General features: G+C 46.5%; 1 protein-coding gene across 1 annotated transcript in view; it reads left to right on the top strand.

Annotated features, from left to right (window-relative positions):
- MMP24 (matrix metallopeptidase 24) overlaps positions 1–25,233 on the top strand; it is a 481,913-nt gene that overhangs the window by 441,493 nt on the left and 15,187 nt on the right. Inside the window, exon 8 of the mRNA XM_078652199.1 lies at positions 8,865–9,131. Coding sequence (XP_078508325.1) covers positions 8,865–9,131 — 267 coding nt within the window. The remainder of the gene's footprint in view (positions 1–8,864; positions 9,132–25,233) is intronic.

Genomic DNA, 25,233 nt, shown 5'->3' with positions numbered 1-25,233 from the left:
GCGGTGACAGAAGCATCTGCCAAATTAGTGAAGAAGGGATCTAGCGTATGGCCACCGGTGTGAGTGGACTGCTGAACAAGTTGCGTCAGCTGTAAAGCCTCCAAATCCGCGAGAATGCCACTGACCGCCGGGAGGTTGGGTCTGTCGAAATGGAGATTGAGGTCCCCCAAAATAGAAAAATTGGGACACCCTACCACCAAGGAGCTGACCACATCAGGGAAAGCAGCGCGAAACGCCGCCTCGCTCCCAGGGGGGCGATAGACCACCAACCCCGAAAGTGAAAAGTGAGGGGTAACCAGAATCTTAAACATCGCACTTTCACATCCCGCAATGGTCAGTGCGGACCAGCAGCAAGTAAAACTAGAACGAATAGCCAGGGCAATTCCCCCTCCCCTAGAGGATCGATTAAGGGTAAGGACTGTATAGTCCGGGGGGAATGCCAGGTTAATAATGGCCGCGTCCTCGTCTTTCAGCCATGTCTCGGTGATAGCCACGATGTCTGGGCTTTCATCCTGCAGCAGATCAAATACTGCCTGATAGTGCGACACCAGAGACCTAGCATTAAAACTAAAAATGCGAAGAGCATGTTCCGGACGGTTAGTGCAAACGGCTGCCACCGAATGCGTGGGGACGATGGAAGTAGCTCGCTCCAGAAACCACTGACAGCCAGCACAGTAGTAAGGACCAACTAACGGATGTAAGAGCGGTGTACTACACCTAGCAGTCCGGCGTCCTAAGTCTCGCAAGGTGTCGCAAGAGTATGTCAGCATAGCTGAAAAGAACACCCGCACACCGCGCCAGCAGGGCCGAGCCCGAGTCCCGCACGTCCTTAGCGCGGAGGACATTGAATAAAGCCTAATAATTATAAGCCTCTATTGCCTAGGGGCTGAACGCTGGCGCACTCGTGGGTACGAGCAGGGGAGCGGGGTGGTGATTCGGGCTGCCCAGATATGGGAGGCAGGAGGAACACGTCAAGTGGGATGAGATGGCGTTATTGAAAATAAAAGGACCCGGATCAGTCGGGTGGTCTCCTTTCCTGACTGCATCGACAGGACTCCCTTGTTGACCTTTAAAACAACTTTTAACTTGGGGGCAATACTGTCTTATAACTAATAGTTGTGAGGGGCTTGGGGCACTTACCTGTTCTCGATTCCCTGGTCTGCACACCTTGGTCCGACGCGGTGTTTACCGTTGCGCCGAGGGCGGGGCAGACAGAGACAGGCACTTCCGGCGGGGCCAGCGCTCTAGTGGTGGGCGAGGTAGCCTTCAAATTGAGCTTTCCTCAGCGGCCGCGTGGTGGACGGAAGGGACGGTGGCAGAGTTCCCAAGTCCGCTTGAGGTGCGGCTCGGCTGACAGGCTCACTTCTTTTAAAATTTAAACGTGACACTTTTAACTTGGGGGCAATACTGTCTTTTAACTAATAGTTGTTAGGGGCTTGGGGCACCTACCTGTTCTCGATTCCCTGGTCTGCACGCCTTGGTCCAACGCAGTGTTTACCGTTGCGCCGAGGGCGGGGCAGACAGAGACAGGCACTTCCGGCGGGGGCAGCCCTCTAGTGGTGGGCGAGGTAGCCTTCAAATTGACCATGCCCGTCTGTGCCTGTCTGCGCCCGTCCGGGGCTAGGGGCCAGAACCCCTGTTGGATTTGAGCCCGTCATTCAGTATAGCGCCCAGACACTCCACTCACTCTACCCCACTTTGAAAACACAGTGTAAGCACAGTATCATTTTAGATAGTAAATGTAGGCAGTGCAAACACTGCCCATTTGTGCCGAAGGTATTGATGGCAAACAGGAAAGGAGGCTCTCGGTTCGCCCTCACTCTGATTAATTGTAGGTCCATGAGGAAGCACAAGTTTGAGATACACAATCAACTCATGGAAGAGCAAATAGATGTTCTATTTGTCGCTGAAACTTGGCTTGACATGGACTCAGCACCAGACATACTGGAGGCTCTCCCTGTAGGATATGGGATAATGAGGTTGGATAGACTTTTGGGCAGAGGTGGGGGCATTGCTATTATACATAAACACTCTATACAAGGCTCCTTCGAGCCAGTTGTAATTGAGGACAGTGAATCAGGACTATTCACACTTAGAACGGCCACTTATTATGTTATTAAAGGCTTATTGGTCTACCGACCTCCAGGGCCCCACAGCAGGTTTTCCCGTAGTTTAATTGATTATCTGGAGCAACCGGCTCTAAGGTATGATAAACTATTGGTGTTGGGAGACCTGAATTTGCACCTGGATGATGCACTTAACTCAGGGGCACAAGAGCTGTGCCAGGATTTAACGACACTTCAACTAACACTACAGTCGGAATCCCCACACACAGACAGGGACATCTTCTCGATCCCATTTTTGCCAACTGGGATGATTTGGTGGTTGAATCCCCCTATCCGGTGCCGTGGTCAGACCACTTTTGGATACCTTTTACTATACAATTCCCGACCCCCAAAGCAAAGGAGGAAGCTAAAATGGGTTTTAAAAGCAGGAAGTGGGTTAGTTTATCCCAGGAGGCTTTTAATCAGGCCCTTATGAGAGATGCCCCTCCTCCTGGTTTAGATGTAAACCAGGCGTGTGAAGCCTTAGCAAAGCGGATTACTTACGCCCTTGACTGTACGGCACCCTGGTCTAATAAGGTGTCCTCAATAAAACGTAAATCTGCCCCTTGGTTCGGCCAAAACAGGGTGCAAGCGTCTTGAAAGACGATGGAGGAAAGATTTCTCTACCCTTGTGGAAGCGGAGTATAAAAGCTGCATTAAGTCCTACCATTCGCTTATTAAGAAGGCAAAATCAGTTTATTTCAAGGAGAGAATCCAAACTGCCGAAAATTCCACTAAGGAGCTGGTTAAGGTTTTTAAAGAAATTTCCTTCCTGGCATCGATTGTTCCTCCCGTTGTTGGATCTGAGAAATCCTGCATTCAGATTGCAGAGTATTTTGCGGCTAAAGTAGAACAGATTTACTCCTCTTTCCCCGGCTCTGCTCACGTTAGCGTGGAAGGGGAGGGGGAACAAGTGGATGCTCCCATAAAACAAAAGCTCCATGGATTTCTGGTGCCTGCACCGGATAGCCTCAAACAGATAGCAAGTACTATTAAATCGGGATCACCCAGGGATCCAGGGACCCCGAGGGTGCTTCGAGGGAGTCTGGATACACTAGAGCCCTTTATTAGACATCTCATCAGTCTGTCTTTTAGTTCAGTAATGGTGCCTAATAGATGGAAGGAGGCAGTGGTGCTTCCTCTGCAAAAAAAGCCCTATATCAATATGGAGCAACTAGATAACCTGCGACCCATCTCTTTACTTCCCTATTTTGGCAAGGTAGCCGAGAAGATTGTGAATACACAGCTGACAGAGCACATTGGCTGGAACGGCCTCCTTCACCCCTCGCAGTCCGGCATCTGTGCCCTCCATTCCACCGAGTCGGCACTATTGCATTCTACCGAGGTCATTCAGAAGCACGTGGACAACGGACAAACAGCAGCACTAATTTTGTTAGACCTAAGTGCCGCGTTTGACACCGTCACCCACCATACTTTGCTGCGAGCTTTGAGGAAGGGTGGTGTTGTTGATGGGGCACTGAAATGGCTGGAATCTTTTCTGACTGAGCGCAGCTTCAAAGTTATGCAAGGGGCCCACTATTCGAGGAACATCAAGCTGATGCAGGGGGTGCCTCAGGGTTCAACCCTGAGTCCTACTTTGTTTAATCTTTATGTCGCCCCCCTGGCAAAAATAGCGGATAAGTTTGGGATTAACTCCCTGTCCTATGCTGATGACATTCAGCTAGTGGTCTCCCTGACTCAGGCCCGGTCTGATACGGCCGTCAACTTTATGTTGTGCCTGCAAGAACTGGCCATGTGGATGGCAAGCAACTGTCTGAAGCTCAATGGTACTAAGACCGAGGTACTGATAATAGGGAAGGCTCCATCACTCTGGTCATCGGCATGGTGGCCTCAGACGTTGGGCCCTACCCCGACACCGTGTGAACAATCAAAAAACCTCGGTGTATGGGTAGATAACAAACTCTCCTTCGACTATCCAGGCGGGTGACAGGTGCGTGTTTTGGCATCCTACGAGGTCTTTGGAAGACCCTAGATACTCTACCCAGGGCGTCCAGAAAGATCATGGTGCACGCCTTGGTGATCGTGCGCCCTACTTCTGCAATCTCCTGTATTTGGGTGCAACTGACAAGTGCATACGGAGATTGCAGGTTATCCAGAATGCAGCTGAGAAAGCACTTGCTTCCCTTCACTGGCTTCCTATTAGGGAGAGAGTGAAGTTCAAGGCTATGTGTGTGAGCCACCGGGTCCTACAGAAAAAGGGTCCTGTGTATTTACACTACTTTCTTACTACCAATGCTCCTACTCGACTGCTTAGATCAAGTGGGAGAGGGATGGTGCACATCCCTAAGATCAGGAGAGCTAGGATGGGTGGCCGCTCGTTTCGATATGTGGCGGCCCGGCTGTGGAACACCCTTCCTCAGAACCTCAGACTTGAGGAATCCGAATCCATTTTTTGTAAAGATCTGAAGACCTTTCTATTCCCCGTAGGTTTATCTAGGGTGTCATTTGTTTTTTTCTGTTGTGGCTTTGGTGCTTGACTGCTACCTCAGCGCGGGGACACACTGGGTCAGTGTAACCAGGCGATCTATAAACTCAAATAACATAAGATAACATAACACCTGACTTTCACATTCTCGAAATGTGTTTTTAGCCACCAAATGTTATCCTATGTAAATTTGCTTTTAGAAGTAAAATTGTGAAATATAATCAACAGAGAAGATCAGCAGAAGAGATTTGCACAAGTACATAGCAAGTGTTCCGATACATCATTGCAAAGGGGTCATGTTCTAACAATTTCAAAACTAGCATCATAGTCGAGCTGCAGTTCAAACGGTTATTTGAAGCTGAAAGACCTGGCTTTATCATTTTAACCGATGATGAAAATAACTTAAATACAGTTCTCTGTTGTCTGTACTTTAGTCCCCTAAAATGTTTCTATTTAGTTATCCCTTTGTATGTATGTGTGTGTATATATACATATATATATATACATATATATATATATATATATATATATATATATATATATATATCAAAGTCCTTTCCCAAACATCGTTAGTACGCTCTCAGGAAATGAGTCCAAAAACACGATACAATGGAACAGGTTTATTTATGTGGAATAAACCTGTGTTCCATTGTATCGTGTTTTTGGACTCATTTCCTGAGAGCGTACTAACGATGTTTTGGAAAGGACTTTGATTTGTGATTACCGGCACGCTCCGCCGGAGTGTACGCCACCCCTCTAGGGTCCCAGTATCTCGGCAGGAGCCTTCTCTAAGGATTATATATATATATATGTATGTATATGTATATATATATATATATACATATATATATATATATTCACTGAAAAAAACATAGGTTTCACACCAGTTATAGTTAGCTGGAAATTTTACTCGCATAAAACCAATGAAATTCCCACGTTATAGTTAGTTGGACTCACTATAACTTGCGTGTGCAATGCACTGCTGATGACGTCACATATTACATCACTCATGACATGGTCAGTGACATCACTCATGACATCACTGATGACACCATCCAGTGAATGTGCGTATTTTTAAACAATAATTATGTGTTATATATGTATATGTAAAAGTTGATGGAAGAATAAATGTTTAAATAAGTGTTTACATGGATGTTTTTTAAAAAAAAATGATTGGTTAACTCGCTTATTAAGTGTATCTTAGTGAATACATATATTAGTGAGTAATGTTTAAATATTTAAATATATGGATTAGTGTTTCACTTTGTGTATAAGTGGCTGCATGGGTTGGTGAGTAGCTACATGTGTAGGTATATGGGTTATTAGATGTTTTTCTTAGTATCAGTATAAGTGTTTGTATGGTTTGGTGGGGGTATTACTTAGCACATAGATGCATGAATGACTGACTCTCTCTTTGTATGTGTTTTGAAGACAGCATATGTGCAGGACTGTATGGGTGCATGAGTGTCTATATGTGTGTGTTAGTGAATGAATGACTGTCTCACTAGTGTCTTTATCAGTAACTACATATGATTTAATCTAATATATGTGAATATTGATGTATATGTGAGAGTGAGGGATTGTAAGAGTTCCTGTTTAAATAAGTATGTGTTTCTATAAGTGATTGTTTAAGAGAGTAAGTATGTGTAAGTTTCCTTAGAAGTAAGGTGGTAGTGTGTGTATACCTGTATATGCAAATAAATGGATGTTCAATAGTTTATTTGCATTTGTGAGTATGTGTGAGAATATCTTTTGGATGACTGTCGGTGTGTAACAGGATGTATAGGTGTATCACTACATATGATGAGTGAGTATATGTATGAGTGACTATATAGAACTGTTGGTCAATGAGTGGATGTGTATATAGATGGTGGAATTATTGAATTGGTTGTTGTAACTGGTATGGGTATCTGCATTTTTTTGAAAATTTTAGTTTCTATTTTTGAATATGTGTTTCCAGGGTTACATTACAGTGAAAGTAGGTCTGTCACTCTGTCACAAGGATGGTGTCATCAGTGATGTCATGAGTGATGTCACTGACCATGTCATGAGTGATGTAATATGTGACGTCATCAGCAGTGCATTGCACGCGCAAGTTATAGTGAGTCCAACTAACTATAACGTGGGAATTTCATTGGTTTTATGCGAGTAAAATTTCCAGCTAACTATAAATGGTGTGAAACCTATGGTTTTTCAGTGAATTTAATAGGTTTTTTAAATGCTAATTCCTAACTATAACTGGTGTGAAAGTCAGTGAATTTCATAGGTTTTTTTAATAGCAAATCTCTATAGGTATGAAATGTAATATTTTTTATAATGAATTTTATATTGTATAATTATGTAATACTATTTTTTGTATGTTTATTTTTTTTATTTTTATTTTTGCCCTGGAGCGCTCCCGGGGCGCGTACCGATGCGCTCACTGGGTTTTCCCCTTGGTACGCTCCCTGGTACACTCCCGATGCGCGTACTGGTCGCTCCCCCCGCAAAAATCGATTTTTAGTTTTTTTTTGTTTTGCCCCGCGGGGCCCTTTTATGGCCCCCACATCAAACCTAGGGGTCAGGGGGGTCTACCCTGCCCCCTTATGGTTATTTTCCCCTTTGTTTTTGCCACCTCTTGTGTCTCGATCCTACCGAGACACAAGATGGCGGCCGCTCCGGACTGTTTGGAATGTTGACAGACACCCGAGAGCCAATCAGCTTTCCACTCGCGTTACGCGCCCGGTGCGCGTACCGGGGCGCGCTTATAGATATGTATATTTTTTTTAACCTAAATTACCCAAAATCCACTGGAGCACATATCTTGAGACATAGCAAAGGCACATCGGGCTACCAGTCCCTACAATTTTGCCAAGTTTGGTGGAAATCCATTCAGCCGTTCGGGCTAAAAGTGAGTCCAACCACCCTATGGAAATTAACATGGAAAACACGTTTTGGGACCCCCAAATATCTCGGCCCCCGCTTGACGAATCCCCCCCCAAACTTTCAGGGAAGGAGCAGAGCGGAGCGGGCCATCTTCTTTGAGAAATTCGCGAAGATTCGTCCACCGGCGCCAAAGTTATTCCCAATAGAATGTTGCGGATTTCCTATGGAAAACAATCCTAACTATAACTACCTACTGGCGACCGCCAGTAGGTAATATATATATATATATATATATATATATATATATATATGTATATATACACACACATACATACACACGACTGCTGGATGCTTGTCAAAAGCCTTTATTTCCAAAAAACGGCAATTCTGCTCTGATAGTTTTGTAATCCTTACGCGTTTCAAAGCTCTCTGGCTACTTCTTCAGAGGATGACAACTGATGAAAAACTATATATATATATACACACACACACATATATTCTCCTACATCTGATTGTTTCTTGATAATCAATACTCCTTCCAACATCTGGTTGTTACCTGATACCCCATACCTTCAATCCTTCAAACAATGTTTGTAAGAGATTAGGTTTCTCGAGAATCCTACCAGCTCATTTGATGAAAATGTAGTTAACCATTCTGAGGGTAGATTATATTGAGACTGTATTTACACTTTAAGAATTCAAAACCATATATGGCCTTATCTTGCCAGTTATGTTCTATTTTAAAGATCATTGATTTCAATCCCATACCTACCATTTTGCTTTCCAATATAACATTTTGTTTTATCTATTTTGATTGCTTGATTATCCTAAAAAGCAGCATCTTTGCAAGAAAGGAATGTATCCCCCTGTTCCATGAAACACTTGCCCCACATCTTAAGATTGTGTTTTACAGTATTAGTTTTTTAACATTGTATCCCGGCAAACTGGTCAACAAGTAATCCAGTAGAATGGGGAAGCTGGATTTTATAACAAAGTGTAGGATTGGTGATCAAGTTAATCAATGTATGTGCTTCCTGTGACACTAGTATGTGCCAAGGTTAAATATACACAGTAGGCATATACAGAATATAGTGGGCTACTTCCATGATTGATGTTTATCCGTTCCCAAGGGAAACATCTAACACTCTTTCCTTACAGTTGTCTGGAACAGTGAAAGTAAATTCACCTTTTACAAACTAACCTATTCAGCACCACAGAAATGGTGTTGTGCATGTGAAATTGTAAGTGCTTTTCAATGATTATCTTTCAGTTGCAATCCTCTCAGTACAAAAGACAGGTATAGGAATCTAGGTATGTGTGTATTTTATTCAACATCCAAGTCAATTAACTCTGTGCTTTCCTTTGCCTACTATGTAGGACTAACTGATTTGAATAATTTTACCAGATCTGAGAGCAAATGCACTATATATCTTTTTAATGCCTTCTAGGAGACAAGTACTGGGTATTTAAAGAAGTGACAGCAGAGCCAGGCTACCCACATAGCCTAGTGGAGCTGGGAAGTTGTCTTCCACGAGAAGGTATTGACACAGCTCTACGCTGGGAACTAGCAGGAAAAACCTACTTTTTTAAGGGAGACCGATACTGGAGGTACAATGAAGACAAGAGAGCAGCAGATCCTGGGTATCCAAAACCCATCTCTATATGGAAAGGAATCCCTCCATCTCCTCAAGGAGCTTTTGTGAGCAAAGAAGGCTGTAAGTAGAAAAATAAATTTTTATGTGATCATAAAGCACATTTATAACTCACCAAAGATATAATCAAGTATTTGTTAATTTACATGGACACACTTCTATAAAGATAACCCCACAATATAGGTTGTAGATTGGCAGTGGTTCCAAAGGGATCTAGAATAACCAGTCATTTAGATAAACACATCCACCATTGACTAGTGGTGACTGGGGACCTTTGGGACCTTGGCTTGAATTCCAGTGATTGAGCCTGACTTCTCCTCTGTGGGTTAGGGGGTTCACTCACACTTGCTACAATCACTCGTATTCTCCCTTTCATTTATTTATTTACTCTAATTTGCACTTGCTCTACTTTTATTTACTCTGACTCACGTAGTCTCATTGATTTTCAGTTTGACCCCCTCAGTTTCATTCAATCTCACTTACTCTCACTCAATTCCATTCATTTTGATTCACTCAGTCTCACTCATTCTTACTCAGTCTAACCATGATTCACTTATTCCTACTTAGTCTCATTCAGTCTCACCTACTCCCCCTCTGACTGACTCGTTCTGCTGGATTCACTCAGACCCACTAATTATAATTACCTCTGTCTCACTCTGACTCACGTAGTCTCACTTATTCAGTCTCGGTCATTCTAACGCAGTCTCTTTCTGACTCACTTTTTCTCATTGATGCACTCAAATACACTCATTCTGAATCACACAATATCACTCTGACTCTTACTCAGTCTTACTTATTGCCATTCACTGTGTCTCTCACTTTGACTCACTCATTCTCACTCTCACTTACTCAATCTCACTCACTAAATGTCACTCTAACTCGCTCAGTCTCACTCATTCTCACTCAGTCTGACTTAATCAGTTTACCTCATTCTCACTCTTATTCACTGTCTCACTCATTCTGACTCTCTAAGACTCACTCACGCTGTGACTCACTCAGTCTCACACACAGTTACACTCAGTTACACTCACTGTCATTTTCCCTCACTTTCATTTATGCACACTCATACTCACTCTTCCTATCACTCATTCTCACTTATGTCTTCACTTACAATTTCTGACTTTAACTCACACACACAGACACACAGACTTTCTATACATACACACACTCTCTCACAGACACATTCTTACGCATATACACAGAGCATTTAAAATCTTTTTTACTTATTTTGCTGCCTGCGTGGGCTCTGTTTGGACTCCTCCTTTTTGCTTCGAGCGCTGGACCATGATGAACCTGAAACCTTGAAACTGTGCAGTCATAGATTTGAGGTATCGGTGACTGACTGGCATGTAGTCAAAAGCACCACAGGGCTTAAGCCTGCTGCAACTGTAGCTAACTATAACTGTGATTCTTTAGCGTCACATATGGGGGAGGCACCGATGCCTGCCAGGACCTTGAGCTCAAGGCTGGGGAGTTCCCCAGCCCTGGATATTCTCTCTGATGGCTGGTGTAGGCACCTTTGTGCACTGGCACAAACCATCAGATAGTGTTACAGCAAGGTGCCTCTGGCAGTTGCTTGGCTACATTTTTGCTACTATAACAAGAGTGAATAATAGGTTTTTATTCACTTTTATAAGACAATCGAAAAAGGCACCAGAAAACAGGGAGGACATAGTCCTTAAAGGTCATCCGGCACCTGCATTTGATAGAGAGTAATATACAGCGCCTACTTGTTGCTTCTTTAGACAGCCTAAAACTGAGGTGGTCATGTGGCTCCTCTTCAGGGAGAAAACAAACATATATGCATCAAAGAATTGGAACACTGAGGCAAAGGCATATATTCCATGCAGTGGAACAATTAAGTGTCTCATTCTGTTCTGCTTTAAGCTAAGAACAATAGGCAGCTAAACATCAAAATAGCACCTGCTACAAAGTCAGGTAGGATTTGTAGGTATCTATAGGAACAAATTCTTCTTATATAGAGTGCTGATATTAATAAGCCTATGCCAACTCAAAATATTAGGCATCTGTAGTTACTTGCTATATACTGACTGTGTAGAAGGTTGGAACTAGTGTGTATCTTATTTCGCTTGATGTCCTGATCTCCGTGGACCAAAACGTACCCATTGTCTTGCCTTCCTCTAAATCTCAAACATTTCTTTATACCACATCATGGATTTCTATGATTGCAAAGGTGAAAGCTTTCACTTAGACCCGGCTTCAACCCAACCACTGAATGGAATGACACCAAATTTGGCAGACAGCTAGATCTTGGTCCTGAAAGAGGACTTTTTGTTATTTGGTGTAAATCTGTTCAGTAGTTTTGGAGTTACTGAAGGAAAAAGAACTGGGTATATCTAGGGATGCAAATCCTTTGCGGATCCACTTACGGGGTATCCACAGATCTGGGTCAAAAGCAAGGCCCTGATTGGCTGGCCACAACCTTACAGGAAAGTTATGGCCGCATTTTCTTTGTCGTTTGGCCCAGGGAGGGAAAAATAAAGTGTCAAAGCACATAAGGGGTCACAATACAGGCATCCTGACCCTATAGGACACATGGAGGGGCCCTCATAGCCAGGAAATTGACCTTTTTATTTTGTGACTGATTCATGTCACTCAGCGTGTCTCCCAGTGTAACTACACAATGGATCCACGGATCGAAAGCACAATGAGTAAAATATGAATGTATGATGTTACATCGCGGTCTTCACACCGCGATACATTTACAATGCAGTCATTACAACGCAAGTCGTTAAAACAACTTGTGGTGGAGGGCCTTGGACTTAGGAATAATATGATTTACTATTCCAACTCCAGCCTACATTACAGTAGGGAAGGTGTTGGAATCGTACATCATACTATTCCTTAGTGTATAGTGCCATCCAGCGGAAGTTGTTGTTACAACTTGCGTTGTCATGGCCACGTTGTAAACGTATCTTGGTGAGAAGACTGCATTGTAGCAGATGTCTCACGTAAAATATATACCGTCTCACACACCAAATCCCTGCCGCGCACGGCCAAAGGCCGTCTACAGCATGGGTTGGGTGCATGCGGGTGGGGTTGAGTGCATGCAGGGAGCCTGGCTGCAGATCAGACCCTGTGGCCAACTCGTTCCACGTACGGCTGAATAGACTATCACTTGTGCCGTTAGGTAACTTTAGGCCATGAATTAGAGCTCCTTAACATAAGTTTAACTATAACTGCTGAATTGCTATGGTTTTATGAGGGTAAAACGTGAACCTAACTATAACGTCCCTGTAACCTTTGGTGTTTTCAGTGAATATATATTCACGGAAAAAGCAAGGGTTACAGGCACATTATAGTTATATAAACTATAATATATATCTAAAATATAATATATATCTAAACTATATTATATATCTAAACTATATTATATATCTAAAATATTATATATATATATCTAAAATATTATATATATATATATATATACACTGCATGCCTCCAGCGCGCACCCAAAACATCTCATTGCCAGTATCCCCTATGGGGAGATCTTAAGGTTAAAGCGCATCTGTAGTACACCTGAAGATTTAAAAAAATGTCATGACGAAGCCCTGGACAGAATGAGAAGAAGAGGGTACACTGAGAAGATACTAACTGATGCCGTTTTAAAAGCTAATGCGAAATCTAGAGCATCATTATTGCCTACTCATATGGAAAAAGAAAAAGAAAAAAGTGAAGAGGAAGCACCTAGATTAATTACAACCTATAGTGCGCAAGAACGCAAAATTAGAGCCATTTTAAATAAAAATTGGCCCATCATTTTAACAGATAACATCTTAAATGAAAAGCTACCAGTCAAACCGGTTGTAACATTTAGAAAATCTCAATCTATGGCAGCACACCTTTCCAGAACGAAGGAAGAAGGAGCCTCTATGAAAACTTGGTTAACAACTAAACAGGCCTTCTTCAAATGCATTACATGTTGTGCTTGTAAATTTGGTGTAAACACAACAAAATACAGCACTCCATTTAAAGAAAAGGAACTTGACATCAAGGGCAAATATAATCCTTTTATTACTTTTTTGTGGTTTTTTCAAATCCATTGCATTTATGAAAAACATTCCATATATATACATTTTTCAATTCTGATAAAACAAGAAACAATAGGTGGATATATGGGAAAAATAGATAAAAGACATACAAACGTTCCTCTCACTCCCGTATACACAGGGGCAACTCACATACATTCCATGACTCGCTTATTCATTCACTTTCTCATTCATTCAAACAATGACATACAGGGGTACACCCACAACTACCATAGGATAGTATAATGGTTGCTTGGACAGGGGTGCAAGTTATGGACGCAGAGCAAATGGAGGAATGTAGTCCACAAGGGCCAAGTTACTGCCGTCCATAGAGTTCACGCCGACGCGCGTTTCGGTGTTTGGTGCCAAGGAGGCCACACCTTCTTCAGGGCGGGGGTGTATACAACCAGGGAGGGGAACAAACAAGCTGTGAATAATAGACAGTTTTTGATTATAGCGTTCGGAAGTTCATTAAGTTATCATACATATATATTTTTATAAATTACAATTCTTTGATTAGGATTTATTTACCACTTTATATCAATTAGTCATGGCTCTGACGTAGTAGCGTCACTCCCAAAATGTAGGGCTTCCCACGATGGAGAAGACAACGGTCAAACGGGTTCGACCAGGGTTAAGGTGGATATCTCCACATTCACTCATTCCAACATTCATCCATCGTCTCATATAATACATTCACCATTCTTAGAGGCGTCGCCTTAGGCTTCCTGTGTTCTATATGGACATATCATCCATTGGAGTCAATATATGCTTTGCATGGAAGCTTGGCCTCGCATTTCTAGGAATTCATCATGTAAAAAAGATTTTTTAGGACACCTTCGTACCCCTCGTCTCTCTTCTGGCCCATCGTGTGGGCCAATGCTAAGAATGGGATCCTAGATGAAATTAACCGGGCAGGGGAATTACCCGTTTTCATATAGATCTAATACACTTTATCAGACAAAGAAGGTTCAAACAATGCCATAGGATAGCTAGAGATCTACTTACTAGAAATATGTCGATGATATATGCCAGCAACGGATTTGATTTCTGATCCAAACCCTACCTTTTTACCAAATGTGGGGTAATTCCGTTCAGTAGTTTCGGCTGTGGCCTTCCACAAAGTTTTCTATGGGAAATTGATTTTTTGACTCTTATTTTTTGAATGTCTCAAAAACTACTGAACGGATTTACACCATTAAAAAAAAGGGCGCTTTCTGAACCAAGCTCTACCTTTCTGCCAAATTTGGGGTAATTCCGTTCAGCAGTTTGGGCTGTAGTTCGTCGCAAAATTTCCTATGGAAATTAACATGGGGAAAACGCGTTTGGGGACCCCTTTTTTCTCAGCCCCTGCTTTACGAACCACCCCCAAACTTTCAGGATAGGAGCTGACCTGGATAGACTTTTTTTTCGAGAATTTTACAAAGATTCATCAAACAACACCAAAGTTATTAGCAAATCAAAAAATGCTTTTCCTATGGAAACTAGGTTGTAACTATAACTACCTTCTGGCGACCGCCAGTAGGTAATATATATATATATATATATATATATATATATATATATATATATATACTACTACTCCCTATGTAAATTATGCCCACTAACCTTTGGTTACATGGATCCATTTGTGTTAACTTGATTTTTAACTAAATGGTAGTTTTGCGAATATTATGTGACTGTAGTCTCACTACTGATACATCAGAACTTGTTTAGGAAATTAGATTATCTTTATAATCTCCCTCGCCTGTCTGTAGGCTTATGCTTGGGTGATCATGAGCATCTCTTTTTCTGAAGGGTGTGTGCAAAATGGTTGATCGATTTGGACCATGCAAACTTCATTGTAAACCCAACCCCCCATGTTTTCTTCTCCATGTTCTGTCTAGCTGTGGTACACATATATTTCACACCAGTAAAGCTGCTGGGCCTATCTCTTTTTGTGGTGTCACAGAGGTACCAACTCATGCAATACATTCTTAAGAGTGCTCTATGCATATAATATAGTAAAATTGCATTTAGCGTTATAACATTCTACGATAGCCCACTGCCCATATTTATCCGTTATCCAACAGTAAATAGGGCAACCCACTATTCCCCAAGGAAATGGGTATAATCAATTATATAAACAGTAATCCTTGAGGAGTCATTTGTAAAAAAAAACATTTCTTATTTATATATCGTCATGATCATGAACGGATAATTAGGTATGACACAGGACAAGGTTGTATCAAAAATATTTCTTTTTTCAAAAGTCTTGTTTTTTTAGTTTCAGAACATAGATACATATACACAATTCAAATAAGGCAACAACCAAAAAGCTACTGTTATAAGTTTTTTTGCATCCACAGTAGTATCATACACCCTCTGTACATTCGTATGGACTGAATAACATGAATTGCCATACAGTGTCATCAATTCAAGATATTTACAAATTTCTTCAATTTTCATCAATGTGTTCTTGAACAACAAAAGGTGTAGTGGCGTCTGCTACCTTGTGCCTTTTAACATAATCATTTAGACGGTAAACAACCTTTACAATGCGGTCAAAACACCGCAGTGCCATCACAAAGCAGATTTTACAACGCAAATCGTTACCACGACTTGCACTGGAGGGCGCTCTAGACTAAGGAATAGTAGATAGTAGTAGGGGACTGATAGTGCATTGACTCTGCCCTGAGCGGACCTCTCACTTTGGATCTTTTTTCTGGGCTGTTCTTCTGCTCCACTTGTTACCTGCTCGCCCGACCCGCTTCGCGGGTCCCGCATCGCCGAGGAAGCCAGCGGGGGACCTGTACTTTGTGTGGCGGCTTGTGACAGCTGGGGAGTCCTGGGGCATTGCAGCAGGGCTGCGAGCGGTACCGCAGGGACTCTATCTCCCAGGAGTCCCTGCCTGGCCAATTCGTACCACCTGGCCTGCTCTCCCTGCTTGCCCTGCCCCCTGCGCACAGGTTGCTTGAAAAACTCCACTGGCCCTCGCTACTGCGGGACTGATAGCGCATTGACTCTGCCCTGAGCGGACCTCTCCCTTTGGATCTTTTTGCTGGGCTGTTCTTCTGCTCCACTTGTTACCTGCTCGCCGGACCCGCTTCGCGGGTCCCGCATCGCCGAGGAAGCCAGCGGGGGATCTGTACCTTGTGTGGCGGCTTGTGACAGCTGGGGAGTCCTGGGGCATTGCAGCAGGGCTGCGAGCGGTACCGCAGGGACTCTATCTCCCAGGAGTCCCAGCCTGGCCAATTCGTACCACCTGGCCCGCTCTCCCTGCTTGCCCCGCCCCCTGCGCACAGGTTGCTTGAAAAACTCCACTGACCCTTGCTACTGCGGGACTGATAGCGCATTGACTCTGCCCTGAGCGGACCTCTCCCTTTGGATCTTTTTGTTGGGCTGTTCTTCTGCTCCACTTGTTACCTGCTCGCCGGACCCGCTTCGAAATAAAGACGTATGAAACCTGAAACCTGAATAGTAGATTTACTATTCCAACACCTTCCCTACTATACATAGGCTGGAGTTGGAATAGTAAATCATACTATTCCTACGTCCAGCACCCTACAGCGCAAGTCGTGGTAACGACTTGAGTTGTAAAAGCTGGGTTGTGATGTACCGCGATCATTTTGATCGTGTGGTAACATCATACATCCGTTTAGACCGCATATATATTTACTGTTGCAACTCACAATTTTGTCATGTTAGCCATCTCGCTATTTTCAATATATCAGTATCTGAGTGATGAAATCTGTGCTCCCACCTCCTCTAATCAGAACCCCAAGCCTCCATGACAGTTGTGAAGGAATGCCCACCGTCAAGAAGAAAAACAATACCTATCTTCATCCATCAAAGTGACTCTCTCTACGTAAACCTGGCTTTAACTTGACTCGCAAAAAAGAAAAATACATCTTTCACCCAATTTCCTAAAGGAAAATAATAGCCCAATAGCACTAACTTGAAGATTTGGGACCTGTTAGGCTACTCAGTTTCTCTTTAGGCAATTCATCCATGCACTTTTTGGTCTTTTTCTCTGAAGTGAAGACTCTTGTTTTATCATGAAAAACTATTTTAAGGCAAGCTGGATACATTAGGTAGGCTTCAACATCGAGTGCCTGACATGGTTTAATCAGCTGTCTTAACTTCCACCGTCTTTCGACTGTTACATGGACCTTGAAAAAAAGGATTGCCCTTCATAAACCGGTTTAGCATCCGGGCAGACTTTTGCGAACACTGCTTTGTGGAGCAAATAATTCCCAAAATAAACAATTATGTCTCTTGGCTTCTCAAATTCTCCTGCCCAAGATTGTCCTGATTTTTTTGAATGGATAACAATGTACTCTTTTCATTTCTCAGTTCCCTTGTTGCAGCTCAGGCAGGGCCCCTTCATCAGATTAATCATATATGCATAAATACATTCCCTTCAACCCTTTCTTCAATGACAAGAATTCACAATTTTTTGCATCGCTGACTATTTTCATAGTCCTCTAGCTTCCATTGTATGTCAAAACTGTGTGAGCTTTGTGCCTCTGCCTGAGTTTGAGCCCTGGCCAGGTCAATTTCCAAAGCAGCTGTATGTTCTTTAGTTGTCGTTAATCTTCCACTCGTTTCAGTGCATGCTTTAGCCACTTTCCTGATTGCCCCTTGCAGCTTTTTTGTGGCTAACCTAGTTTTGTTTACAATCCGCCCATGTCTCTTCTTGATGTTGTTTAATAAATAAGCCATTTATTTTAGAGATGGTTCCTCAGCTCCCTTTCCTATTTGCGCCTCCTTAGCTTCATTATTAGAGTGCCCCTGTCTTTGCGTTTCCGTATAAATAATCTGTGTAGCAGAATAATCCCATTTTAGAGTGGCACTTGATTCATGTTTTTAATTCCATCCGCAGAATATCCTTGTTGTGTACCTTCTTTACTCCATCTGGGGTGCTTCTTCCTTCTAATTACAGTTCCTGGTCATAGTACTGAATTGCTGGGCTAGAGGAAGACAGGATACTTGCATTGTCTGATCCTGCTGAGCTAATATCTGAACCATCAGTTAGGGAAAAGTTGTTATCCCCTAAAGCTTGTCAAGATGCCCCCCTGGGGACACAGCAGGTCAGCCTGCTTAGGTGTGCCTCTACTGTCCATTCCCCGAGCCTTTTCCCCAAATGGCTTATCCATCAGTCTCGCGGACTCCCTGTCACCACCCCCTAAAAAACCCACTTGGGGGGTGGCCAAGATGGCAGCGGTGTAGGACGTGCTCACCCGTCCCTCCGGCGCCGCCTGTACATCTGCCTTGTCCAGCGCCCTATCTGGTGCCCATCCACGCAGCCCATGGGGATTTTTGGCCCCTGTATATGGTGCTGCAGCTGCCGGTGTGTTTATTTCTCCGCTGCGGTGTGCCTGGCGGGGGAGCCGATCGCCGCGGCCCGGGCGCCTTGGAGGCCCGGCGGGCCTGGTGGGAGAGAGCCACAGAGACTGCCTCCGGCAGTGTGAGGCCCCGCTTGTTTGGAGCGGCTGCTGTCTTGAGTGACGGGCAGAGCGGAGCCTGCATGCCTGTAGCAGTGTGAGGAGGGGCCGCGGCAGTGAAGGACCGGCGCTGAGACCTGACGCTTGGCTGCCTTGTCCCGGTGCGGCGGTCTGCGTACGTGGGGAGAGAGGGGCCTAAGTGGCGGAGCGGCCTGGAGTGGCGGGCGGGCCGGGCCTGGGCACTTATCGGAGTGCGGCAGCGGAGGCCGGGGCCCCCGCAGGGAGGCGGTGATCTCCTGATCCCCTTATCCGGGCCCTGGGATGGGTGCCTGCAAGGTGAGGAGCGGGGGCTGGCGGGAGGTCGGTCCACGAATCGGCGGATGGCGGGAGGCCCCCGCGGGTGGAGGAGCGGGGGTCCTTGTTTCCAGCACCGGTGTGTGGTGTGGTTGGTGCCCCCCCTGTGACTGATAAGCTGAGACATGTTGAGTGGGCACGGGGGCCATGTGGGCTTGCCTTGTGAGACGCGGCAGTCTACTTCAGTGAGCTGGCCTGATCTGTGGCGACGGGGGCGTGAGTCCTGTGAGGGGCCGTGGTTCGGCCTGCATGTCGGCGGGCGGCGCCTCCAATGCTGCTCCTCTGCCTACCTGGATCACGCTTGGGACCTGCCGCTGGCTGCGTTGAGGGAGCATCCCAACATCGGGGAGTGGGCTGCCTGGAGGCATAGGAGAGGCCCGGAGCTGCACGGGCACATACATGTGGGCAGCTGGCTGGAGTGCTGTCTTCCCTGGGCGTGCCGGCCGCAGCGGAGCGGCGAAGTGCTGGGCCCACCAAGGTGTCAGCGCGAGGGCGCCGCAGTGTTCGGTGCGCCCCTTGGGTGATACAATGTTGGTGCTATACAAGTGGAGCGGGTGCCCTAGTGGTTGCCGCCATCTTGGGGAATCAAGGCCTGCTAAGTGAGTGCGGTGTGGAGCCTGGTGTTCGGAGGCTGCAGTGCGGGTGGATCCTCAAAGTGCCCTAGAAAGCGGACTGTAGCTGTGGCGGTGGAGAGCAGAGTCCCTGATCTGGAGTTCGTCATTACCTGTCTGTGCCATGGCCACGGCAGAGTGTGAGGGCACTGGGACTGGGCTGGGTCTCGGAGTGCGGCACCCCCCTGCCTCAATTGACTGGTTGACATAGCGAGATACGCCCTGAGTGGTTGGTGGTCTGGGAGTCAGGCTCAGTGGGAGGTGCACCATCGGCCCGCATATCGATGGGCGGTGTTTCCCTGCTGGGTGCCGGGTCTGGGCCGCATAGTGAGGTGTGGGCACTGTTGCAGAAGACGGCAGGGGGGCTGCCTCTCAGTCGGTGGCCCAGTCTTCGCGGCCTGAGGATCATGACGCGCCGGCGACGAAGACATTTATGTTAGGGCTCTTTGCAGCAATCAGGGAAGACATTTCGGAGCTCCGCTCCCAGCTCTCTTCAGATATGTGGGAGATATGTGGGAGATGTGGCGCGATGTTGACGCCATTGGAGAGCGAGTGGCGACCCGGGAAGAACATGACCTAAGCGCTGCCGAGGAGGTGCATCAGCTTCAGCAAGATGTGCTCCGTCTTACGGAACAAAATCTGGATCTGCACGCGCACACAGAAGATTTGGAGAACCGCTCGTGGAGAAATAACATCAGAATACGAGCGGTCCCGTGGAAGGGAGAAGGGGATAATCTGCGAGAATACGTCGGTGCGCTGTTTCAACAGATTCTTGATGAGGAGGAAGAACGGGATATCCAGATGGATAGCGTCCATCGCGTAGGCCTACCGAGGGGGGCCAAGGCTCCGCCACCAGACATTCTGGTGTGTGTGCATGACTTTCAGATTAAATAATGGATCCTTCGCAAAGCGAGAGATCTTAATCCCGTACAGTTCAAGGGCCACCAACCCGCACACTTTCAGGACCTAGCGGCCTCTACACTTGTCAAGCGCAGACGCTTCAAATCCATCACGGCCTATCTACGGGAACAGGGCATCCCCTACTCTTGGGTCACCCGTTTCGTCTTATTTTTAAGTACAAGGACAAACTCCTGCAGATCGGCTCACTGAATGCAGCCTTTGAGGCGCTGGGATTGGAGCGGCCCGCACCTCGGGCTGAATCCCCTGGATCACCCTCTCGGCAGCGCAGACGTTCCACCAAATGGCAGCGAGTGGAGAGGTCGCCTCCACCAGTGAAGCTGGACCTTTCTGCAAGCCTCTTGGAGAGGGAGGCGGCTGTCTCATCGGTGGCGTTGGTGACTGACAATACTGAAGTCCCTTGCGGTCCGCAAGCTTGGCACTGGTTGGGCTCCTCAACGGCGCCAGAGGCGGGATGCCTGAGAGAAAGAGGGTTTCTTGTGTCTTTTTCTCTGTCCCTGTTGATTGGATGTGCCCTGCATCAGGGTTGGGTAAGGTTCTAAGATGGTGCCATGTACCCCCAACGGTTGGTTTTATCAGACGGACTGTAGTCATCCCACACAACTCTTTTCTCCTTATGATTCAGTACTTTCCAATGGGAGTTGGGGTTTGGTTTGGGGGTTGGGGTTGTTTTTGGGGCTCCGCATCAGTTCTCTTAGCAGTTAGGCGTAGGTTAGGCCCGCAGGCCGCTCACTGTGATCCCTCTAGCACTGCTGTCCCGGGGTACCGCGCTGGCTCTTCCCTTCTTTTCAGGGATTATAGGTAGAGATCTGAAGATTGTAAGCCTGAACGTCCGGGGCCTAAATAATTCTGTCAAGTGTGCGGCCATCCTCTCCTTATTGGAGAATGCCGAAGGTGACGTGGGTTTGTTACAGAAGACTCACCTCCTCTCTAGGGATACTAAACGGATGAAGGATAGGCGATTTCCTGTACAACTGTGGTCCTCGGGTCCAGCGAAGAAACGTGGAGTGGCAATCTTTTTTAGTGCAAGTGCGCATTGCACAATTCTTTCTAAAGGTGGTCGACATCAGAGGGCGGTTTTTAGCTGTCCGGGTACAATTGGGAGACACGCAACTAACGGTGGGAACACTATATGCTCCAAATGAACGGCAAGAGCCATTTCGGAAGACGGCCCTCTCTGAGGTTTTGGCATCCCCGGATGCGTTTGTACTGGTGAGGGGGGGGGGGATCTGAACGTAGTAATGGACCCCGGGTTGGATAGGTCCGAGATGCGGTCTCACCAGGCGGGTGCTTTGTCGCAGGGGGGAGGCAATGGTTACTTGAGGGTGGGCTGCATGATGTGTGGCGCGTCCAGCATCCCCTTGAGTGGGATTACACCTATTATTCCTCTGCACACAAAACGTATGCGCGCCTAGACCATTTCTTAGCTTCCTCCTCTCTGCTGCCTCACCTATCTGCAGCGACTATCACTCCACGCTCCCTCTCCGACCATGCTTTCATCTCAGTCCTGCTTACCTGTCATAGCAAGCGGCCTATGGTTGGCGTCTCCGGGACTCCCTCCTTCATTCAGAGTTTGCAGTTACTCGAATCAGAGACACTATCCCACAATACTTTGCCAACAATGATCAGCATGGCATGTCCCTAGCATCGATATTGGAGGCTCTTAAGGAGAAGCGGGCGGAATTAGAAGCGGAGGTGGGTGCCTTAGAAGCGATACATAAGAGGACGGGGGCCCCACGAGTATGGAAAGAGTTGGAGACAAAGCGGCGCATGCTAAAGCATCTTGACTTGGATAGGGCAGAGCACACCCTCTTGCGCCTACGGCACAAATTCTACCTTAGTGAGGATAAAGGGGGGCGGATGCTAGCGCATAGGCTGAGAGCACGAGCGCAAATGACGGCCATTCAATCCATCCGGGACTCTCAAGCAGTGGAACATACTACCGATTCTCTTATTGTGGTAGCCTTTCGGCAGTTCTATCAGGACCTGTACAAAGGGGAAACGTCGGACTCTGGGCGGGTGGCGGCGTACTTGGCATCCTGCGATATTACGCCTTTCCTTAAGACCTCAGCAGATGCTCTGGATGCCCGATCCGTATAGAGGAGGTCATATCTGCGATTGTGCTTTCGAAGGTGGCCAAATCCCCCGGGCCGGATTGCTACTGTGCCATTTTTTATAAGACATACTGTGTGGAGCTGGCTCCCTTTTTAACCTGCGTTTTCAATTCTTTTTTGGTGATGGGTGGGGTGACTCCTCCTATGTCGGAGGCAGCCATTACGGTTATTCCCAAGCCCGGGAAGGATGTTGGGGAGTGTGGTTTGTACCGGCCGATCTCGATCCTTAACATTGACATGAAGCTCTTCGCCAGTATCCTGGCGGCGAGACTTAGCCCTTTGATGGAAGGAGTCATAGACCCTGACCAGTCAGGCTTCATTCCAACACGCCGGGGGGGGGGACAATACTAAGCGGCTTCTTCACCTCACTGATTTGGTTTACCGCTCTCGTGCTCAGGCCTTTTTCCTATCTATCGTGCCGAGAAGGCCTTCGATTGTGTACACTGGGATTATCTGTTTGCGGTATTGAAGGCCTTCGGTCTGGGAGACGGCTTTGTGCGATGGGTCCACTGCCTCTATGCGGCTCCTAAGGCGGTGCGGGTGAACGGGTACAGGTCCGCCCTATTTCCCATCACCAGAGGGACTCGGCAGGGGTGTCCCCTATGCCCACTGCTTTTTACGCTCTATATGGAGCCTTTTGCCCAGCGCATATGGCTCAATGGAGGTATATCGGGGATACGGTTCGGCGCTGATGTGCATAAAATTAGCTTATACGCCGATGATGCGATCCTCTCGCTCACTCAACCTCATTCGTCCCTGCGGCATTTGTCCAGAGAACTCCTCGAATTTGGCAAGGTTGCAGGCTTTAAAGTTAATTTCTGCAAATAGCAGATCCTTAATCTATCCATTCCTGATGCGTAGGTGCAAGATTTGCAGCAAGATTTTGCCTTTCAGTGGGTAGCTTCCAATATTCAGTACTCGGGAATCCGTCTTACCCACTCTATAGCTAAAACGCCTCTCTCAACTATAAGCTTTTGGTGGAACAGACTGCCAAATCTTTGGCCGATTGGTCCCGCCTTACTTGTCTTGGTACGGGAGGCTGCGGCAGTCAAAATGACGGTGCTCCCCCGCATCCTGTACGTTTTTCAGATGCTCCCATTGAGCCCCCTGTTGGGTGCCCTCCAGAAATTACAGGGACTCCTCAATAAAATTTTATGGGGCAATAAAAAGCAGAGACTTGCTCTATCCCTTGTCACGGCTTCTAAGTCCGCCGGGGGGATGGGTTTCCCCTTGCTGAAGGCGTATTTTCAGGCAGCATGTTTGCGTTATGTCATCGAGTGGAACAGGCCCAGGTCCAGTAAACACTGGAACTTTATGGATCAGACGGTGGCGGGGTGTAATATCTGGCGCATATTGTGGCTACCACGCAAGCATAGAGCGTGGGGTCTGTACTCCTCTCCGGTGACGTTACCAACGCTGAAAGCTTGGGACCAATTGGCACAGCGCAAGGGCTGGACTACTTTCCCGTCCCCGATGACTCCGATTGTGGATAATCCAGATTTCCCACCGGGCTGTGCATCCCCGATTTTCCAACGATGAAGGGAAGAGGGCTGTAAGAGAGTGGGCTCCCTCTTTGACCTCGACAGCCTGATTCCATTTCCCCAGCTGTGTCAGGATTATTTTTCTCTTTTGGAGTCCGATGCTTTTCCTTACTCGCAGGTCGCGCACTGGGTTACCCAACCTTCTAATATCACCTCTATGTCCCACCCTTTGACGGCCTTTGAAAAGTGGGTAGTCTGCAAGAAGGATGACTGCAAGCTTATATCTGACTTATATGCTATGATCATGGCCCACCCCCAAATCGCCACGTACGAAGGCGCAGGTTCGCTGGGAGATGGAGCTGGGGCGCCCGCTGACGCGTAAGGAGTGGTAACACGTTTTCTATCACGCACATCACACCACTGCTAACGTAGCGGGTACAGAGTCCGCCTATATGACGGTTGCTTATTGGTACTACACACCAGCACGTATCAAAGCTTGGGATGCAACAAACTCGGGTCTGTGTTGGAGGGGATGTGGTTCTCCTGGTACTCTGACGCATTTGCTGTGGCACTGTCCGAAGCTAGAGAGGTATTGGAAGGCGATTCTGGATGACCTGGATGAGGCCTTCCAGATCACATTCCCCCGAGCACTGGAGCATGCGCTATTGGGGCTTCCGTACGGCAAATCGTTTCCTTTGCACTCGCTGAGGGGTAGGCAGATAGCGTTAGCTTTGCTGGCAGCGCGACTAGTCAAGTTGGCAAGGTGGGGTTCCCCGGACCTGCCTGATCCGAGGGACTGGATACGGTGACTTTGGCACCTTTTAACTATGGAACGCCTTTCGCTGAGCATGAATGGGAAGGGTGCTGAGTACGCAGAACTATGGGGCCCATTCCTGCACCTGCTGTCCAGGTACTTGAGGGAGGTCACTTGTCCGAAGTACTTGCAGATTCTTCAACTTATCCCTTTGGAACCTGGGGGTGCTGCTAAGCCTGCCTGAGCGGCGCGGTGGGGGGCCTATTAACGGTATGGAGTCTGAAGGAGAAAGTGAGACTGATGCGGAGATGGGTGGGGGGTGGTGGAAGGGAGGTTTTGGGGGGTGGGCGAGTTTCTTTTGTTTTTGTCTGTTTCTCTGTTCTGAAAAGGTGGTAACTAAGCTTCTGCCCTGGCTGCTTCATACGGTCTGATGCTTTCATCGCGGGGTCGCCCTCCGG

This window comes from Lissotriton helveticus, chromosome 7, assembly GCF_964261635.1.
Source record: "Lissotriton helveticus chromosome 7, aLisHel1.1, whole genome shotgun sequence".
Classification (NCBI taxonomy): Eukaryota; Metazoa; Chordata; class Amphibia; order Caudata; family Salamandridae; genus Lissotriton; species Lissotriton helveticus.
This window is presented reverse-complemented; position numbering and strand designations above follow the sequence as displayed.